This window comes from Drosophila arizonae, chromosome 2 (genome assembly GCF_054131065.1).
Source record: "Drosophila arizonae isolate 15081-1271.41 chromosome 2, UAZ_ARI_1.0, whole genome shotgun sequence".
Classification (NCBI taxonomy): Eukaryota; Metazoa; Arthropoda; class Insecta; order Diptera; family Drosophilidae; genus Drosophila; species Drosophila arizonae.
This window is the reverse complement of record NC_142922.1, coordinates 20,734,617-20,756,116: the sequence shown is the minus strand read 5'-3', so window position 1 is coordinate 20,756,116 and position 21,500 is coordinate 20,734,617. Positions and strand designations below refer to the sequence as shown.

The 21,500-nt window shown below is 38.3% G+C and overlaps 5 protein-coding genes across 12 annotated transcripts in view; 1 reads left to right on the top strand and 4 right to left on the bottom strand.

Annotated features, from left to right (window-relative positions):
• Positions 1-12,577, bottom strand: part of cher (filamin A protein cher) — a 40,607-nt gene extending 28,030 nt beyond the window's left edge. For 2 of the 8 annotated variants that reach the window (XM_018017625.2, XM_018017626.2), the window contains exons 1-3: positions 12,309-12,577; positions 6,464-7,196; positions 5,189-5,534 (exon numbers count right to left, since the gene is read on the bottom strand). In XM_018017625.2, the coding sequence (XP_017873114.2) occupies positions 5,189-5,534; positions 6,464-6,892 (775 nt within the window). In that variant the 5' untranslated portion in view covers positions 6,893-7,196; positions 12,309-12,577. Of the gene's footprint in view, positions 1-5,188; positions 5,535-6,463; positions 7,197-9,696; positions 10,022-12,308 lie in introns of those variants that run through there. The other 6 variants (XM_018017627.2, XM_018017628.2, XM_089463096.1 and 3 more) reach the window with 5 other exon arrangements.
• Positions 12,578-13,374: 797 nt separating this feature from the next.
• Positions 13,375-16,445, bottom strand: LOC108620711 (uncharacterized). Its single transcript, XM_018017636.2, has 8 exons — positions 15,881-16,445; positions 15,683-15,827; positions 15,292-15,627; positions 14,829-15,127; positions 14,681-14,768; positions 14,268-14,616; positions 13,946-14,067; positions 13,375-13,893 (listed from the first exon to the last, which is right to left on the bottom strand). The coding sequence occupies exons 1-8, from the start codon at positions 16,164-16,166 to the stop codon at positions 13,533-13,535; spliced, it is 1,986 nt and encodes a 661-aa protein (XP_017873125.2). The 5' UTR covers positions 16,167-16,445; the 3' UTR covers positions 13,375-13,532.
• Positions 16,446-16,913: 468 nt separating this feature from the next.
• Positions 16,914-18,898, bottom strand: LOC108613696 (chymotrypsin-2). The gene has a single exon (XM_018007365.2). It carries the CDS (start codon positions 18,834-18,836, stop codon positions 17,991-17,993), a length of 846 nt encoding a protein of 281 aa, XP_017862854.1. The 5' UTR covers positions 18,837-18,898; the 3' UTR covers positions 16,914-17,990.
• A 548-nt stretch (positions 18,899-19,446) lies between these two features.
• On the top strand, positions 19,447-20,348 carry LOC108620718 (chymotrypsin-2). The gene has a single exon (XM_018017644.2). It carries the CDS (start codon positions 19,492-19,494, stop codon positions 20,296-20,298), a length of 807 nt encoding a protein of 268 aa, XP_017873133.1. The 5' UTR covers positions 19,447-19,491; the 3' UTR covers positions 20,299-20,348.
• LOC108620713 (chymotrypsin-2) lies at positions 20,323-21,271 on the bottom strand. Its single transcript, XM_018017639.2, has one exon. The coding sequence runs from the start codon at positions 21,222-21,224 to the stop codon at positions 20,370-20,372; it is 855 nt and encodes a 284-aa protein (XP_017873128.1). The 5' UTR covers positions 21,225-21,271; the 3' UTR covers positions 20,323-20,369.
• Between the last annotated feature and the right edge of the window lie 229 nt (positions 21,272-21,500).

The window sequence follows — 21,500 nt, the reverse complement described above, 5'->3', positions numbered from 1 at the left end:
AGTTTGGCAACAGCAAATATTTTGCTAATCAAAAACAAAAATACAAGAAAAGACGGAAACAACATAATTTATCTGTTTTTGTTTTTATGTGCAGGAAAAAGCTAAATACTTTTATATTGTGTTATAAAATGTAAGGGAAATGCAATAATATTTGTGCTTTAATAAAAGATAAAATTCAGTTTACAGAACAAATATTTACTAAATGATATGATGTTTATAAACTAAAGAATAAATAAACACAAAACTAGTTGATAAAACTTTTAGTGCCCATAAAAAGAAATATTGTTTGGAATTATTTATTTCTGAAACACTAAATAAGAGATATAAAATAATAATGATATACAAAAGATGTTTCTAACTAAAAATTATTATTAAATTATTTATTCAGAGTTCCACCACACTTACTAAAACCATAACAAATTTCATGCAAAAACTTCCATCAACTTTTTGCAAACATGATAAACCAAATTCACAAAAATCCAAATATTCACTATCGCAAACATAGGAAATTCCCAGAAAAAGCAAACCAACCACAAATTAGATGTAGACTCTCTAAATTAAAGACAGTTTAAATATTTTTTAACAAAAATATCAATGACAACAAATGATAAGCAGCATAGATAAATGAAGAACGATTCCAGCACAAGTAAAAAATAAAACCAAAAAAAATTGAAACTAATAATAATTTTGAAATCTCTCTTCAAATTGAGGAATTTATTAAAATTTGTTGCCATTTTATGATTTCCGTTGATAAACTGTGTACAAAGTCTCCAGAATAAATATTTGAAAAGATTAACAAGCAGTTAAGAATTGGGTCAAATGGAACATGAAGCTTCAATTATGATTGCGTACCAGAATATTTATATGGTTTGGTGAATTAAAATTGCCTACTATTTGACACTCGCTGGCTCTGCCTCTGTCGCTCTTTCTCCTCTCTATCTCTCTGGGTCTGGTAGCCTCTTAAGGGCTGCTAACTATGGCGTCATCAATAACAATCAATTGGCTGTGACAAATTGAACTAGACATCTGCTTTATACTACATCGCATTGTCCATGAAACGCTTCACATCTCTATGGAGGCTTGCTCAAAGAGCTGTGAAGTCAACAGGGAAGATTGCTGCAGTTAAGCACTACCGACTGCATAATACTCGTTCATAGTACAAATTGGGTTAAGCTGAAAGATTCGATTTATGAATCTGTAGAAAATTCATAAAATGTGTTTGACTCATTCTTAAGGTGTGAAAAGATTTGAAATTAATTTTTTTTCTTTAAAGAGAAAGATTATGAATAGCCGACATTCCGAATTGCTGATCTTGATTAGCCAAAGGTTTGAAAATTCAAGAGCCAAGTCACTTTACAAGACGAGACTCCAAACGACCAAATATAGTCTAAATTGTAATTATACAGTGTGAAAAGCGGCGAAGCAGAACCTCGAAATTAGCATAAAGCCATCACAATCTGTGGAACGCTCTACATTTTAACAAGTATAAAAGCAGCTTACAGCTGATATGATCAAAGAATCATAGAGTAAAGAGTCAACAATCTACTCGCCGATGTAACTTTGTATTGGCCATGAGCTGATCATGCAATCTCTAAGACTGCAACTAACGTTATATATTCAAAAATAAACTCTTCAAATAAACTCTTCAAATAAGAAACATCGATATACCCCATTTTCACACTTGCGAACAGCGTATAAATCGCACAAACTTCTCAGAGTTCGCCGAAAAAGTCAGCAAAAAGAGCCGCAGATGATGTCATTGAGTAAACTGAGCGACTTTATATATATATATAAAGATATGTGGATATTTATACATATACATACGTATCTCCACACACATATTAGGCTTGTTTCTCTTTGCTTAGTTATTTTTGCATTTGTTTTTCTTTCTTTTTTAATTTTATTGCGCTTGAGTGTTTTTATCATTTTATTTATTTTATTTTATTTTATTTTTTATTTTTCTTTATTATTTTCGGTTAGATTTTTAGCGCAAACATTTGGAGATAATTCTACAATTTGTGGTTGGGCTGGGTATATGTATGTATAAAAGCTCCAGAAGACTTTGCGCTAATTCAATTGACAACACAAAAGAGCTCAAAAAATAAATAAATAAAATAAAATAAAAATAAAAAAACTCAGAAATGAATTGTGAGGAATTTGTGAAACCAGTTTAAATTGTGGAACGTCGAACAGTTGCACAGCTCCACAATTCTCAGGCTCATTTCGCTTTCTTTCTTTCATTATAGGTTTGGTGCACAGGAAGAGGTGCGTCTTGGATAAAGTGAAATTAATTAACAGTAAATAGTTTCATATACATATAATAATCCATGTATGCTATAGGTAGGAGAGCTCTTCATTTAGCTTGTAAAATAGTTTTCGAATTGAGGGTAGTAATACTAACAGACACTCAAGCTCTAAATTTTCAAGTTTATATACTTGCTGGTCATTATTTAGTGATCTGTGAATGAATTTAGATACCAACTTTAATGAGTTGAGCTCAAAAAGCTTTAGTGTTATGCTCATTTAATAAAAGTTCGATAAACGTGCTAATCGATTTCATAGAAATAACTAACAAATCATTTTAAGAGCCGATCTCTCATTAGTTGGGAAAACAATGAGAAATCCTCATCACACATTGAGGATAGACGTACCGATAAAAAGGCAATATAATGAAAACTCGAAAATCCATCGATAATTTAAAATAAATTTGATCTACGTGTGGTATGTGCGGAATTTCAAACTTTTAGCTGTTATAGGTTTCGTGATTGGCCATTAAATATCTTTCCACGAAGTAAGGGATACTCAGATAGACAGGTACATATGGCTAGGTCGAACAAAGCTTCTGTTCTCTGTCATATGTACATAGAAGATAATATAAATAAATTTATATTAGTTTCTGGCTATAAATATTTAATGACACATCCCTGTCAAGAGGTACGTAATAACTGACATTCTAAACTGATGTTTCAAGCGAGTTATTCGTAAAATGATTCATTAATGTTGTCATCTGAATCATTTAAGTATCTCTTTAAAATTGGCAACAAAATTTTAATATGAATCATGACTTTCTTTGAAATGTTGTTGCAACTGTCAAAAGCTATTTTGGCAAATTTTAATCATTGCAAAAGATATGCCGGCTTTATCAAAAATACAATAAACCTAAAAAAGGAAAAGTTAAAGCTGTCTGATTACCGATACAAAAATGAAAGATTATTGACCGATTGAAAGTGAAAATTACTTTAAAATGATTACAAGGTATGAAGGTAAATGGATCACCTTTAAAAACTCGTATATTTTTGCCAAGAATCCGTATCGCATTCTTGAACTTCTTTTAACGATAATGTGGGCTCTTAACATCCAAAATTTATGACGTCATATATCGTATATCGATATTTATATATAGTTTACTAAAACTTGAATTCTATAGTGTATATATAAATCGATTTAAAATAAGCTATCACATCTATATAGAAAGGCCTTACATATCAAACATTTCCATATATCATTTCCAAAGGGTATCGCCCATAAAAAGTCGGTTAAAAACACATAAATGTTTAACAATATTTACGTAGCTGTCAATTATTGACAAACGGGTTTTATGTACCCACACATACAGGGACATATGTATATGTAGGTGTATATGTATTGATATATAGCTGGCATCCACCGAACGTTTCGACATTCTTATCAACAACTAATGGAATTACAACTGAAGCAACTCGTTCAGATTCAGATTGGAAATTAAACAAACAAACAAACGACTTATCAATTCGGTCAAAAAAACTGAATTCTAATTAGAAATAGCATTAAACAAGTACTAGAAAATGTATTTATGTATGTATGGACTGATTGTCTGACCGAGTGCACGTTGAGCCCAGCTTGGAGAGTGACTCATTGAGTATGACTATCACATGCTCATAGTTTTAATCAATGACAATTAGCACGATATTAAACTTTTTTTAGATACCGTTAGCTATTGAAGCTCGTGATTTAGCTGGACCTGATCTTGAAAAGTCAATATATATCACCCACAGTAGTAGACCCTCAACAAAGTGATTTAATCAACAAAGCTGGTAGACCTACACGCCTCGTTGAAGTTCTCGCCATCAAATTCAGATACTCTGCTTAGATGATATACTTATACATATGTATGTATTTATGTTTGAATGATTACATTCACTGACATCATGCCTATAGAGTCACGGGTGCTATGTGAGTACTATTCAAAGCTGTCGCAGCGTAACGTGTATATTTGTCGTACTGAATCTTAAATTATGCATTAAAATTAACAAATGAAAGTAAAAATCGCATTGAGGCTGGGCGCTTTGAATAAAAATATGCTGGCCCACTAACAATACAAGTATATACGAGTCTATATGACATCATTTGTTTTGTAGTCTTGTCGCATTGAAGAAAAAAAAAAAGCAACAGCAATGTGTAAATAAGATGTGATGCAAACATGTTGTTGGTTCAGTAAATACCCTGTACTCATGACATAGAGTACCAAACATCTAAGCACAATGTATTTCGATATAATTGCAGGGATATAATTGAAAACTGATTGCATATAGCATGTATTAAGCCGTATCTTCATAAAATACTTTTTATAAGATTAAGAACAAATTTATAAAACATGAATTACTTTAAATTTAAATTTACAGTAAACACATTATAATTGGAAAAAAATAAGAGAGATCAGTATACTTTCCTTTATCTGCCTTAAAAATACAGGGTATGCATAAAATAACAAATTGTTTTGGAATGCATTGCAGGTCGTTAGTTAACTAACTTGAGACTCTTTCTTTTTATATATTTATATATTTGCCAGCAAGGCAATTTCTATAGATATTTGTTTGGGGTTTTCGCTATCTCTCTTTTTCCTTTTTTTATTTTTTTGTGTCTATACTGTGCATTCGACTCTGCGTTGATAATAAAATAATCGCCTATTATGCAATTTGTATGGAAATATTTTAGACTTGCCAACAGATCAGCTAAGGTTAAACACAAATTGGAGTTGACTCATGGCCACAGCAAAACGTGACTCTGTCTACATACATAGATACATATGTGGGAACAAAGGGTGTATCTATGTTCCGCTGGCAACCCAACCCAATTTAATCCCGTATTCCCAGAAATTTCATGAAATCAACATATGAAGATTAATCAAATATCGATGGGGACTACTCACCAATGTTAACAATTTTGATGCCCTCATCCTGAAGGAATTTCAGGGAAACCGATACGTTCTCCAGTTTCTGGCTACGGAATGTGGGACGTTTGTTGTGCTTGGGCAAACGCTTCTGGGACAGCACCTCGATGAGTGCAATCAGACGAAGGCCATCGGACAGATCCGTTTCCAGATTGTTTATCGAACGATCGATCGTTTTCAGATGCTCGTTGGCCCAGCGTGTGAAGGTGTTCTGTTGGATTTTCTTCCATTGGGCATCCTCGGCTAGATCACGTTCGGCCTCCATATCTTCGTCAAAGTTCTCCTCGTACTGTTCCGACTGCTGCTGTTGGTAATATTCGTTCGGCTGTAAGTTTTGTGCGTTTTGGGCAGAGAGCAACAAGTTAGGCAGGATTTGGAAATGGACATGTGTAGGACAGTGCTATAATTTTTAGGTGAACTTTTTACAATAGCATTCAAGCCAAGTTGCATGAAAATGTCCACGCTGAAGCGTGGCGGATCGCATTCAATGCGATCTCTAGGTGTGGCAATGGACATACCGACGCCAACTTGTTCCAGTTATATGCTCACACACACGGATATACACACACAGAGCGAATCGGACAGCCAGACCACACACACAATCACACACTCAATATAAGTTGAGTGGACATTCGTTCAACTACCACGCAAACGCTTCTTCAGGCCAGTGGCCCATAATACAATCTGATTGACAAACTCGCAGCGAAACTTGTATACCCTACAATAAACTGTGGTTGGCTAAACAGCAGTTATATCAACTGGAAAAGTCACCAGAATGTATGGGAATGTTATTACCCGTAAAAACTATCGTAAAGTTAACGAAGAACGCACAAAAGGAAAAACAGAAGAAGAATGCAAGATATAAAAGGGGCATAAGAAATTCACAAAACTTTGACTGACTGCGTGAGTGTTTATGCGTGCGTATGCATATGTGTGCGTGTGCCGGCAAGACCAACCAAAATAGAGTAGGTAGCCAGAGTCGTCTGTCTGGCGAAAAAGGGCTAGAAAAAGAATTGGAGCGACTGAGACGGCGACGGTGCGGCGGCGGCGGCGACAAGCGGCCAATTCGCCGTGCTAGTTGCGCAGCGTGTGAAGTTCATTAACATTTTCATTAATTGCGAAATGTTTTGCAATTAAAACACAACAAATGAAGAAGGAAAGGAAAGCTCTTTGCGCCCACAAAATTCAAGAAGTTGTGGAATTTGTTGGAAGCAAAACTAAATTAAAGGGCGACGCGCTGAAGGTAACACACACCTGCTCGACTTGAAAGAGCTCGTTATTGTTGTTGTAGTTGCTCGTTGGCTGCTGGGCGTAAAAATTTAAATTGCTAAAACTGTTGTTGTTGTTGGTGTTGTTGTTGCAATTGTTGTAAGCACACGCGGCGACTGCAGCGACGTTGTTCTGCAAATTCGGCGGGATTTTTCTATAATTATTGTGATTTAGAAATATTGTCGCCTGCGTCTGCGTTTGACCGTTGACGTTTGTATAATTCACGTTTTGCACTAATTCAGCAACAGGGGCAACCGAACCGATCTTCTGCTGTTGCTGGTGTTGTAGCTGGCGTTGCTGCTGGCTTCGATTGTTGTGAATTGTCGCTGTGTTTCTTTGCCGCTCGTCGCCAATAGCGTCGTTACTGTTGAGCGTACCGCCGTTAACTAACACCAACTGCTGATCGCTGTACATTTTGATGGCCGGTTTGTTGTTCAAGTTGCTGTTGTTGTTGTTGTTGTTTTTGAAATTGTTGCTGCTGTTGCCACTGATCGACGCGCTGCGCTTTCCTATCACACTCTGCGTTTCTTCTTTATTGTTTATCGGTCTCTCTCACTCTCTCCCACTCTCTGGCGCGTACGCACGCTTTTACTCTCTTCGTCGTCTCTCGTTTGACCTGTCTGGTTTGACTCTGTCTCTCTCTCTCTGATGACGCGCAGACAAAATTCGTTTTGTTTGCGCTCTTGCTTACAGTATTTTGGCTGCGCTCTTTTACACTCTGCACAAAAAGTTAGTATTCGTGTTCAATATATGTGTGCAAGCAAATAAATATTTAAATATGCATGTATGTATCTTTCTAAATCTCAAAAAAGTTATAAATTTGAAATATTTATTTAATTGCACTGGGTTTTATAACAGTTTAATCAACAAGCATCCCCTCAAAACAAAAACTTGACCCTAGCTCTGATCTACATTGAGATGACCGGTTTGTTACTGTTGTTGTTTGGTTTACCGGTCTTTCTCTGCTCTCTCGCGCTCTTGTGATGTCTCTTTGCTTCGTGTTCTCTAGCAAAGTATTAAGAATTTGTTTGTTCTGCTCTCTCTCGCTCATTCTATATGTAGCGCCCTGCACAAAATATTGGTTCACAAAGCTTAGCGCTATGTTGTCTTAAGTCACATGGCTTGTTTAAAATTTAATTGCACACACACATTCATATGTATGTATATTAAATTGAATTATGATATTGAAATATTGATGATGCAATATTTCTTAGTACTGATGTACCGTTTATTATCACTCGAGCATTGGTTTGAATTTCCAAGCTTCGCCGTAAAGTATGCACTCCAATAACTACTAACTTTAACTTTCAAGCAAAATTGACTTTAAATTCTTAAGATCAGTTTGATTAATTATTCAAAGATAATTGAATATTGAAATTCCACATAAATAAATATATGTATATTATTAGTAAAAAAAAAAAAAAAAGTTGAGAGAAGTAAAAAAAAACAAGTCCCTCTCGTTCACTCTCCTCCATTATAAATGTATATCGAATATTTATGTATATTGTATATATTGACAAGAAACTAAATTTTAATAGCTATTATGATTTTTTAATTACGTTATATTCAATTTTATTTCTTCAAGAAGCACGGCTTTTGTATACAACAAAAAAATTCCATATGCTTAATATGATTCATGCACTCAGCTTCAAATATTGCACTCACGCACACACACCCGAAATGTGAATAAATAAGTGTAGTCAAATATTTGGCATTTTTTGCGGATCGCATTTGGCGAACACCTTTATTTTTTTAGGTGAATACGTCCAGGGGGTGGAGGGGGTAATGTCAAGCGAGACATTTGAATGAGCGAAACAAATGATGCCTAAACGACTATCTCTATATGGTAAGGAATTCTACATATTAGCCATTTTAGACAACAAAAAATAACAAGAAGAAGAAAGCAAACATAAATTAAGTCGATTTTCGAATGCTGATTGATTGAACAGCTGATCTGCTTTATATTCTCGCCAAATTCGAGGCTTGTTCAAATAATCCAAAAACAACGTAGAGTGGGGGCTGTTTGATTGAACATTATGCACATTAAATTTTGTTCCATTTAGCTGCAATCAATGAGAGCAATATCAAAATTTACAATGCTGTCTGATTGATACTGAAGGGAAATTTATATTGTTTCTTCTATGAAATTAATTAGTTTTAATTAGCGTATGAGATATCCCAACTAAAAGGAAATTATTATTAATATACTTGATCGATAAATGACTGATAGATAATGTTGTTAAGGAGCTCAAGTCCTACTGAGGGTAATTTTTTGTTTTCTCGAAAACAGTCAATATGATTAAAACACTAATTGATTGAAGGTTGATAGATATGATTAATAACTTCGCAAAGCCAGCTTTCGCACTTAAGATAGACAAGTGTAATTTTCAATTATTTTCCTTAAATTTGTCAAAAAAAGATATCTTGCTGTTTGATTGAACATGCTTGATATGATTGACGATGATGATCTTTCTTAAATTATCAATGACTTGTCAAAGACTTGTTAACTTCTGTCAAATAAGTCAAAATTGAATTATATTTGGGAATTATGAATTGGTTGATTGATCATTGATTGGGCTTCTAGAAGGAGTGTTATAGAGGCTATACTACATGCCATTAGGTAACTTCATCTCATTCATTTTTGCCAAGCTCATTACGATTGACTTTGCAACTATGTCCTTCATGATGTGCTCCCAAGGGAGCCGCAGCTTGACCATTTAAAGTAGCCCAAGTGCGACTGACTGACTGACCTTAAAATCGGCTAAAACACAAAATCGAACCCAATATGGAAATAAATCCAAACGCGCGTCGCACCAAAAGCAGTTTGAGCAAGACGAACGTGAGGCGCCACTTGGCTCGTTTGCCTTGGGGGCATGAATCAGCAGCAGCAGCGCACCTAACGAAATGCTAAATAAATTTTCACTTCCATTTTAATTATTTTTAATTTATATGCAACTACATTTGCATATTCACACACACACACATACTGAGAGAGAAAATGTTGTCTATAAATAAATTGACAAATATTTTAAATTTGTTTTTGTTTTTGTGCTTTATGAAAAGGTAATGCAAAACACATGTCCTCCATTCCGACCCAAAATTCAAACAACTTGATCAACACTGGCCAAAGAGCATGCAAATGGAATATCTGTCTAGGAAATTGTGTGTGCACAGGTGAAAAGCAAAGATGGGGACACACAGAGAAAAGGAAAACTCACTTTACGTGCTGCCATTTTTCTGCTCTTAATTTATTTATGTAAAAAAATATATTTATCTTTTTAATTTTGTTTTTGTAATACTGTTCACTCTGCACTTTGAGTCTTTGGTTATCAAATATTTTTGAAAATATTTATTTCAATATTTTTATTTTTTTATATATTTTATGAGCTGCGCGCGTTCTGTTCCGTTTGATTTGCTCGAGCGTTTTGTTCACATTGGGGAACTTGACTTTGGCACTTGGTAAACGACTCGTTGTTGTTGTTTTTGTGACTGTCGTTAGTCAGGTTGTAATCTTTAATGTTCTGCTCGTCGCAATTTCTCAGTTCGACTGACTTCGGTTCGCCTCCTTGCTCAATGTTTTTATGCAGCCAAATCGCGCGCAGCTCTTACATATATTTTTATTTCTTTCTGTTTTTCGCTCAATTTCTTTATTATTATTTTCGCAGTATCTTACAGCAGTGGACATATGCCTAGCAGCAGTCTAAAATAATTGTAAAATGTATAGTTAGAAGATATAGATAACGTGTATATTGGAGTATTTAAGTGATTCCATATCAACTGAATACCATATTCGCAAATTTCAATGTATAATAATGTATTCCCAATTGATAGTCTAAAGTATATAAAATTGATCATAATTTAATACAGAAATGTATATAAAAAAATACATAAGCAATAAAATATGGTGTAGAGTATATAGAAAATATTCCATAGTTGAAATATATCCACTGAAAATATGCTGCAAGTGTTTCTATTCAAGTAGCACGCACTGTGCTGATCATCATCAATACATAATTTCTTCAATATTTATTTCGCTGCATGTTTTGTGCTTTGTATTTTCGCTGCTTGCAGCGCACATCGGCAACAGCAACGACAACAGCGTCGCTGTTGACGTCGACTGCACTCTTGACTCTGTGCTCAACGGCAATTGGCAGCGACAGAGGCAGCAGCAGCAGCAGCTTTTGGCGCTATTGCCCACAAACAACTTTGGACGATTTTTGCGCGCAGCTGATTTTGTTGTTCTTTTATAAATAGAGGCAATTGTTGTTGTTTTGTTGTTGTTTTTATTATTTCTGTTGTTGTTAAGCATGCTTGATTTGTTGCCAATTGCAGACGTACTGTCATTTGTCCTCGGAGCCCCTCGGTAGACGAATTCGCCCCTCCGCTCGTGACTCATAATTTGCGTTTGCAAAATATACCCCAAAATATATGTTTTTATATAAACCATTAATATATATTCTATTAGTTGGCCAGACTTCATAAAAAATATGAAATGAAAGCAAATAAATGTGTTTGCTGTTGCTGCTGCTGCTGCATATTCTTTGCGGCATGTCGCATGACTAATTCACTAACCCGATCAGCATATAACATAAATTCTTTGATTTTATTCGCATTCTGTATTTCGCGCGGGGTTAAAAAAAAACTTTTTGCAAAATCTCTGCTCAAATTTAAGTGATTTATATTTAATTAAAGATGAAATAAACCGGTATACCAAATGAATTGTTTCTTATTTTCTCATTGCAAAAATTTCTATTGAATTTTCAGCTAGAATAAAATTAAGAGGTAGATATACTAGAGGACGTGAGGCGAAGAAGAGATATGCTTTGTTTTAGTATCTGTATCTGTATCTGTATCTGTATCTGTATCTGTATCTGTATCTGTATCTGTATCTGTATCTGTATCTGTATCTGTATCTGTATCTGTATCTGTATCTGTATCTGTATCTGTATCTGTATCTGTATCTGTAACTTTAACTGTTTCTGCTACGCATCAAACATATCTCTTATAACTCTCATTAACTATATCAAAGACTTCTACATGAAGAAACAACAAAAATTCCAAAATTAAATAATTTATGTACAATTTATATTATCTATAGTTTATTTTTCATTCTCATTTTTTGTGCTCGCATTTTATGGCTTGTCAGCAGCTGTTTATAATTTAATGTTACGCATACGTCGCGTTGGCGTCCTCCAATTATTCACGTGCAAACAATTGGCTAAAAGTGTCTCTCTCTCTCTCTCTCTCTCTCTCTCTCTCTCTCTATCCTGCTCATTATCACGCTCTCACTTGTAAGTTCTCTCATACACACATTCTGCCTCTCTTGATGTTTTGCCTATGACCATAGCCAAAAATAAAGCCCATTTCATGCCCAAACACACAAAATTGCGAAACATCAGAATTGTTCGCAATATTTAAAAAAATTCTTGAAAGTTCATTATGGAGAGTCTTTATAATTCTTCCACTGAATATATTCACTCAGGTGTGCTGAGGCGTGCAACTGTATCTAAATTAAGAACCAACTACATTGTTAGGCCCAAACATCTGGCGCGAGATCCGACTTGACTAGGGACTCCAGTGTGCACTCGGGAGACGTCCGTCAAAAATATCAAAAATACAAAAAGAAATGGCAACTATTTTGCAAAATCGGAAATAAATGCTCAGAAATTGAATAATCTAGACCAAACATATATATATATTCATTTGCTAGCACATATTATTAAACACGTACGCATATATACATATATGTATAAACATATATATACACACATATTTTATTTCTCTAGATTTTCATCTGTTGCCTTCAAAAGGCAATAATCTCTGCACATACTTTGACATTTTTTGCTCGATCTTGTTGCGTTATGCTCTAATTGAGTAATTATTGGGCGCTATATGTACAACACACGCGCCTTCATATAGTATATCGTCTATGTATATATTCACATATATACACTATATGTACATATACGCATATGTATATATAGCTACACGTTTTTGTTTTGGCACTTGAATCGTTCGATTGCGTATACGCCGCGTATTCCCTCTTAGACGTTAGACACGACACGCAAATGCTCCGCACACTTCGAAGTCAATGCAACAACTGAAATTTCTGTTTTTCGAAAATTCTCAGCCATTACCATGCCATATATTCATATATGTATATATACGTTTTATGTGAGCATTTGAGAGCGTCTGGCAAAAAATTATTTCGAAAATTAAATATATATATATTTTCAGTATTTCCATATCTTTTTGAGCAATTCTTGACAGCAACCGCGTCGAGCATTTCATATCTTTCGAACATTACTAAGACTATGTGTGTCTGTTTGCATTTGAGTCTACCTGTCCTTAATTAGAGCAGCGACACGTGTATTGGCGGCGCGTATAGCGTAGCAGACAATCCCATTTGACATGGACATACTCGTAAATCAAAATCCTAACAGCATTTTCTCGCCGACGCAGTTTTCTTTCCTCTCACCTAATTTCCTGTTAAATCAAATCTAATCAATATTCGATAGAGAGATATGCATTGACTCGTCTGCCAAACGAAAAATATAGAGGGAAAACTGTTTACACACAAACAGTTTTACTTTTTACATTTTCTCTAGGCAAGTCGAAACTTATTTTCATCTATGTGAAAAAATTACTTAAGGCATGATTCATTCATAGGGAAAATCTGCTTTAAGACATATGCTAGACTAGGAGATACCCTAACTAAGAAGTCGAAATTTTCATTCATAGCTCTTTGATGTGCCATAATATATGGAAGTTAGATACTATAAAGAATAGAAAGTCTTTTCTTTTTTCTAATTTATATAATTTTGAAAAGCTGAAAGGGAATTGAAAAATTAATATTGATTTATATATCCCATTAAAAATGTGAAATCAGGGTAAGATGGCGTATAACTCAAAAATAAGGAGCTCTATAATACATATAATATTTTAAATATTCTTAAACTATTTTTTAATTATTCATATTAATTTTAATCATAAAATAAAAAGAACTGTGTATAAGAATAGCCTTCAACTTAAGCCGTAAGAACTGCATGAATCTTCACAAAATTTGCCTTTGCAATGTGGATTGAGGGTAGTCCAGCACTCTAGTGCGATGCATTTTGACATCGTGAATGCCACCCTGGACTCTGAGTAAGTTACCGCCTTGGAAGGGAATCCGATGGGCAAACTTGGTAAAGTGTCGACCATTTATGGCTATCAGGTAAAAGTCGATTGTGATGAGCACCTGAATGGTAAATCTTTCGCCTTTGCGGAATGGGGTTCGATTGGAGACAGCATTGCGGCACCACTCGTTATTTATTTTGCTATTCATTAAGAATTGATTCTTCTTGAAGAGAGACTTAAGGTGGAAGGGAAAGTCTCTGTATGCTGCATTCGGATATATAAACGATATCTCAAATCTAGGAAAGAGATATTATTATAAAAGAAACGCTTCAGATTTATTAAACTTACACTTCACACTTCGGATCGATTTCCCCACTGAAAAGGAAACTATCTCCCTCGTTAAGTGGCTCCACTTCGATATCGTTATTGTAATTTGTGGGATGTAAATCCAACGGCATGTAAGGTTCAGGCTATAAGGAGTAGTAAGAGATTTTATTTTAATTAAGATCAGAGAAATGAAGAAAACTCGAGGCTTAATATCTTCATATCGAGAATGCAAATAGAATTGATAATTGTTCTTTGATATGTTCAGACAAGTAATAAATCTTGCACAAGAATTAATACATTTTTTATACCAAATATGCAAATGATCGATATATTCAATACTTACCATTCCATCTATGAATTGTTTGGGATAGCTGTGAACCTCAGAACGATGTATACGTATGTCCTCCGCATGTCCTGCCACTTCGAGATAACGAACTTTGGCGTATGACATTCGATGTACGAAGGGCTCCATGTGATGGCCATTGAAGGATATCAGGTAACAGCTCTGTGTGACGAGCACCTGAATGGCAAAGTACTCGCCGCGCCGAAACAGAAATGGCAATGTGGACTGCCTTTCCTCACGGACCCAAGAGCCGCTTACCTGGCTGTTGCGGACAACACATTGTTGATCGAATCGTGGATTGATGTGCAGGGCTACATCGTTGTTTTCCAACACAAAGTTAATGGCAAATCTATCGATAGAGGACCTTATAATACTGAGGGAACTCTATAATACCAAAAGTCAGATGGTTGTACCTCTGGGCATCGGGTAAGGCTCTGCCCGTGATCAAGTAGCTAGAGTCGTACAGATCGTATAGCTTTCCAATTGCAGTCCTATGGTTTGCTAAATAGAGCATAAAGAAATGTTTACTTCAAGACTTGATATATATTTGATAGAACTTACGATCTATTCTCTCAAAGGCATCAATAAGTACGATTGCGGGCTCCCCATCCATGAGGCCATTGGGACGAGGGCCAGGATAAGATTCAGCTGGCAATATCTCATCATGCACCTCAGCAGGAAATATCTCATCACCTGGATGCACTTCAGCAGGAACGATCTCATAGCCGGGATCAACTTCGGCGGGTGTACTTTCAATTTCCGGATATACTTCCGCCGGATAAGACTCGGTGCCTGGATACACCTCAGCGGGCACGATGACAGGCTCAGGCACAGGTGTAATGGGTACAACAATGGGAATGCTGAATAAAAAGAAGAATAGAGATTTATGCATTTAAATATAGACTTTAACATAATAAAAGTTGTGGGTAAAATAACGCATACTTTTAGGGATCGGCAGATAGATAATGAGCATTATCTACATTCACCTTCATTTCATATGTACATTAGGGAAATCATCTCTCACCTGTTGGGATCCGTTTTGGGCCGCAGTGGTGCGCCATCCTTGAGCTTGCAGTTGGGATATTGCGCCAGGTAAGTCATGACGGACTGCTCGTCCACATTGGGATCGACTAACTCCTCGGGTTTGATCAGCTGATGCACATCCAGCCAAGCATCAGCCAGCTCCATGGCCTCGGTGGCGTTCTGCACGGAGTTCTCGGGATGCCACAGATCCCAGTCGGGGCACAAGCCGGGGGCACAGGCATCAACCAAAGCACCTATTGGCTTGCCCGTGGTCCAGTCCCTGGTGAAGTTGGTGATGGACATGAAGGGAATCTTGAACTGTATCCAAGCAAGCAGACTGCAAAGGCAAAAATTAGATTAGGCCTGCTATCAGAAAGAAAGATAAAGCCCACCGTTGCTTGGGCGTTAGCGTGACTTCTGCTGGCGGCTTCTCTTCATCCCCTTCCCACACGGGCATCGAGATGGAGTAGTGCAGAATGAGGGTCCACACCAGACCCAGAATCAGCTTCAATCGGCCATCGACTATGTCCGTAGAATCTACAATGGCTGCGATTAGCTCCGAGTGCCCAGCTGAACTCTCTTCCACTCACCAATATTTACAATCTTGATGCCCTCATTCATGAGGAAGGTGAGGGCGATCGAAACGTTGTCCATTTTCTGGCTACGGAATTTCGGATCTTGGCAATGCGATGGCAATTGCTTTTGCGACAGCACTTCGACCAGCTGAATCAGCCGCAGACCATCCGACAGATCCGTTTCCAGATTGTCTATGGAACTGCCGACGGTCTTCAAGTGCTCATTGGCCCAGCGAGTGAAGGTATTTTCCTGGATTTGCTTCCATTTAGCGTGCTCGCCAAGATTATGTTCCGCTTGCATATTATGTTACTGTTATATATATTCTACTCAACTGTTAGATATAACTTTTCTTGTATGTGTATTTGTAGAATTCTTGATCAACTTTTTCAGCTCGTTTCGTACTCGTTTAGTAATTTATTTGCCGATTTAATGTTTTCACCGTGACAATCGCTGATCGACTGAACTTGCTGCGCCTCATAGCGCCCATGTTTCAATGCAGACAGCTCACTCTTAAATACCCTGTTAATTATTATACTATTTTATGGGGTCTTATGTACTTGTATACGTTTATGATATTTATAATTATGTCTTATCATATATAAAATCTTATTGCTTCGAAAGCCTTTCTATAATAGAATAATACTACATTTGATATATAGATAGATATATATTTCATTCACCGCAGGGTATTTACTAGCCACAGCCTAGCTTATATCTCATTTCTTATCAGCAACACTTTCAATAATCGAGCAACTCGCATAAAGATAAAAGACGTGACTAAAACTCAAACAAAACTTTTGGCAAACAAAATTGGTCATATTTTTTATATCATTGATAACACAGTATGGGAACTTTTACTTTATTTTTTTTTTCAAAGAAATTTCAAATTGACATTCGATAAGCGGGAAAAATTTCACTGAATCACTTATGAGCTGACGGCATTATTTTTAAATAAAATGCAAGCTCTAGCAAGTGTCTGTGCATTAACTCTAGAAGTCTGCAGTATAATGAATTTATATTTAAAACATTCGACAGTAATCTTATCAATTGAGAGATACCAAAAAATGTTTTGTTTTTATTGTGTCTTAAGAATTTTTGTATAATGTTGGTGATTTTGTAAACGCTGCAAATCAATGCCTCACCCGAAACCTACCCTTTGTTATGTTAGTTTACTACAGATGATAGAAATATTTATTCCGGGAGTTTTTTAAGCGCTTATAAATACAAAAGATTGACTCAATATTGAGATCATCATACACCCGATTCTAATGGCTAGTATTTTTATTGACTAAATTTTGTCTAGTTGAGGTATGAACGTATATAAAAGCATCGCTAACACTGTCCTGCGAATTTCATACTTGAAACTAATTCATCAAAGATGATCAGAATCCTTTTATCATCTAATACACATATCCGTAGAGCTAGTAATGTACATAAGAGAAAAAAAAAATATTTGTTGATATTTTACATATTCGTAATATATGTATGTTCAAATTAATAATTCTTTGAAAAGAACGAAAAGAGCTACGGGTTTGCTGAAATTTTACATATACGTAATGTAGGTTTAAATTGATCAATCTTTTAAAATAACTCAATTATTCGGGTTTGCTTCGAAACTCATTGGTGCTTGAACAATTTTTTAAGGAGAAAAAGTGACTGATATTAGTTTCATCAGTTTCTTTTCTTAGACAAAAGTTAAATTATCCAATGAGGCTCCTGCTACCTAACTGATACCTCTGCCAAATGATGTATCTTACGCAGATAAAATTTCACCATCGGTTAGGGATTCTGAAACAGCATCATCTTCATTCACTTCCACCACTAACCAGAGAACATATAGACCATAGAACACATAGACCAGTGCATAAAATTTTATGAACATAATTCGAAATATAAAGAGATTTTGTAGGGGAGTCGTGCTAACTTTGAATTAATGGGAGGTTCAAAATATCCCATTTTTGAAATAACGAGAGGCGACTGCATTTTTAACAATGTAACTCTATGTAACTCTCTTTAATTTTAATAATCTCTCGAGCATAGCAGATTAATACATACATAGAATAGAACACGAATTTTCAATAACCTAAACTATTATCAGTGGAATAGACTCATCGAGCTGAGCTCTTAATTGATAGTCTGCACTTGCACCCCAGCACATCTGCCATTGCCCGTCATCGTGCGTCTAATCCATTCGCTATAGTAGCGCAAGTCCATGAACACGTCGGGCACACCCTGTGCACAGGGCACCAGGAAGTTGAGGATGCCAACGAGCTGATCCTTATAGACGAGCGGACCACCTGTGTCGCCGTGACAGGCGCCAATATTCCGTTCCCGAAAGACGCACACGTGGCATGCGCCCAGCTGAACGTCCTCATAGCCATCGAGTCGCGCCTCACACTCTGTCCTCGGTATGTGCTGCTGTTGCACGCGTTGCAGCTGCGAGGGCGTGGAACCGCCCGCCGACTGCGTGCCCCAGCCCGTGAAGAGTAGCTCCGAGCTGCCCGCGGGCCAGGACTCGCTCACCAGCTGCACGGGCTGAGTGAGTGCGTCGAAGGCGATGCTCTCGTTCAGTTGGAGCAGGGCAATGTCGCTGTGATACTTGGGCCGGTCGTAGTTGCAGTGCAGGTAAATGGCAGCGGGATAGTGCACGGCGCCCGGCTCGGAGTACCGTGTGCTGCCCATGGCCACACGCAGTCGATCCGCGGGCCAGCCACTCACACAGTGCCCCGCCGTGAGTATCCAGCTGCCTGAGATTATGGCCCCGCCACAGAGATGGCCGCCTGCCAGCGTCTGCAGCGAGATCTGATAGGGCGCATCGCCGGCAGCAGCATTCTGGCCGCCCACAATTGGCTCAGCGGGGCGTGGCAGCAGCAGGACGACCAAAAATAAGAGTGGGAATAGCCAAAGCTTGTATTGTGTCATAGTTGACAGCCAAGAGAAGACTGATTGATCGGCACCGGCTTGTTCCATGGCGATAAGGTGGATCGACGGAACATAAGTGCATTCGATATCGACAATTAACTGATTTATGACTACATGTATCAATTAATGGTCAAGCAATAGTCTATACAATAGTATGATAAAAGAGTCGACAATATTGATAAATATAGAGGACTTCGATAATATATCCACGAGGTGTATTTGAATAATATCTGGAATATTTAGTTTTAATTTGTGTGAAATTTCGATAATTTAGGAACAGACCACGAATATGATAAAAAGTTCATACATAAGAACTAAAATAACTATTATAAAGATATTCAAAGTTAAAAATATTCAAAGTTCGAGTTAAGGTTAAGGAATAAGTAAATACAATATTTAATAGTTTATGCCTCGATAAAAGCTTTTATCATCCTGCATAATTAACATGCTCCCAATAGAAATCTAGCTTTGTACCAGTTGATAAAGAACGGAAATGGGACCCATAAGAACTGAACTTGGTCAGCACGAACAAGCCAAGTACAAGTATAAGCATATGCAATGCTCTGGCTATCGCTCGAGCAATCGTAAACGGTCGAAGGCATCCATAAAGTTGCCCTGATAAAATGCCTGGCGAATAGACCTTCGATAAAACTCTTATAGCATTTTTACATTTCAGTCCGTCTTTGTATGTCCTACGGAAAAGATGAAAATTCTTCACATTTGCCTAATAGTTCTGCTGGTGCAGCAGCATCAGGAGCTGTCTAGAGCTAAGCGTCTGATGGATATGGATGCAACTGGAGCGTCTATGGAAGAGCGCATTGTGGGTGGCCAGACGGCAGAGGTCGGGTATGCCAAGTATCAGGTCTCCCTGCAGCCGGTGCTGGGCGCCCACAATTGCGGCGGTGCCATACTCAACGAGCGGTGGATCATTACGGCGGGCCACTGCGTCGTCAACTTTCCGCCCGAGTTTATAGTTGTGGTCACGGGTACGAATCGCTATGCGGAGCCCGGCGGCGTCTACTACACGGAGGAGGTGCACGTGCACTGCATGTACGACAAGCCCTACATGCACAACGATATCGCTCTGGTGAAGGTTAGCGGGAATATAACCTTCAACGAGCTGACCCAGCCCATTCCACTGCCCGTGGGGCCGCTGCGCGAAGGCGACGAGGTTGTGCTCACCGGCTGGGGGTCGAAGGTGCCGAATGGCGAGTCCAATCCGAATCTGCAAAAGGTTTCCATGAACTTTGTCAAGCTCGAGGAGTGCCTGGAAATATTCAATCAGACGGACAATATGGGCGTGGGCCACATGTGCACCTTCTCCAAGGAGGGCGAGGGTGGTTGCCACGGCGACTCGGGCGGGCCGCTCGTCTGCAATGGCTACCTGGTGGGCGTGGTCAACTGGGGCAGACCCTGCGCCAAGGGCTTTCCGGATGTGCAGGCCAATGTCTACTACTACTTCGACTGGATACGCAATGTAATCAGCGGCAATGCCCGGTGCACTACATAAGCTCGGCTTGAAATAAAGACTAAATTATTGTTGGTTTAAATGGAAATCGATTCGCTTTTGTTTTATTTCAATCAGATGCCATAATTGCTCGCATAGCAGTGGCAATCCTTGCAGGAGGATTCCGCTTTTGTGCGTGCTATCCAATCGCGATAGTAATACGTCGACGCATAGCTGTCAGGATAGCCAATGGCGCAGGGATGGCCCCAGTTGACTATGCCATAGACGATGCCATCCCAGGCAACTGGGCCACCCGAATCTCCATGGCAGCCGCCCATGCCTTCGTCCGTGAGCGTGCATATGTGTCCGGGCCCGTTGTCCTCATCGCCGCCCATTATCTCCTGGCAGGTGGCGTAGTCCACATACGTGAGTGTTGCCTGTTGCAGCCTGTCGCCCGCATCGCGGTAGTATTCCGTGGAGCCCCAGCCCGTGAGCAGCAGCTGGGAGCCATTTGCCAGCGGTGCGTCTGGCAACAAGGCGGGCTTCGTGTACTCGTTCCACTTGATTGAATCGTTTAGCCGTATCAGCGCAATGTCGTTGTGATAGTCAGGCGAATTGTAGTTGCAGTGCACCCAATACTCCTCCACAAAGTAGCTGGCATCGGGCTGCATCCAGTGCACGGTGCCAGTCGCAACGCGCAGGTACGGCGGATTATAGCCATAGACACAATGGGCGGCAGTGAGTACGTGATATTCACCGATGATGACGCCTCCGCACATGTGATCCCCGAACATGCTCTGCAGCGAGATCTGATAGGGAGCTAGTCCCAGCTCGGCATCCGTGCCCCCTATGACACGTGAGCCCGACTCCGGCCGGGAGAATCGCTGTAGCTTCTCGGCGCTAACCTCTGGCATTCGCTTGCCCTCAGCTGGCATGCTCCAGCTGAGCAGGCACAGGACTATTCCGACTCTTATGAACTCTTTCCACATTCTGACAGCTCAATCTGTGAACGCGTATTAAACGCGCCTCCACGGCGTGATTTTCCTTTTATACTCTGCCAAATTTTGACTAGATCATAAATCGGTCTGCATGTCGTCCACTGTCGATATCTAGCCCATAAACTGATATAGACGCGTTCTGATTACGATTTTGTTGAAGGTAATTAATATCGCAGTCGGACACTGCCTTGATGACTCGGCAATGCTGAGAACAAGATATAGGTTTAAGCATGTAGACCCGCAAATACCCTAACCACACGGGACTCA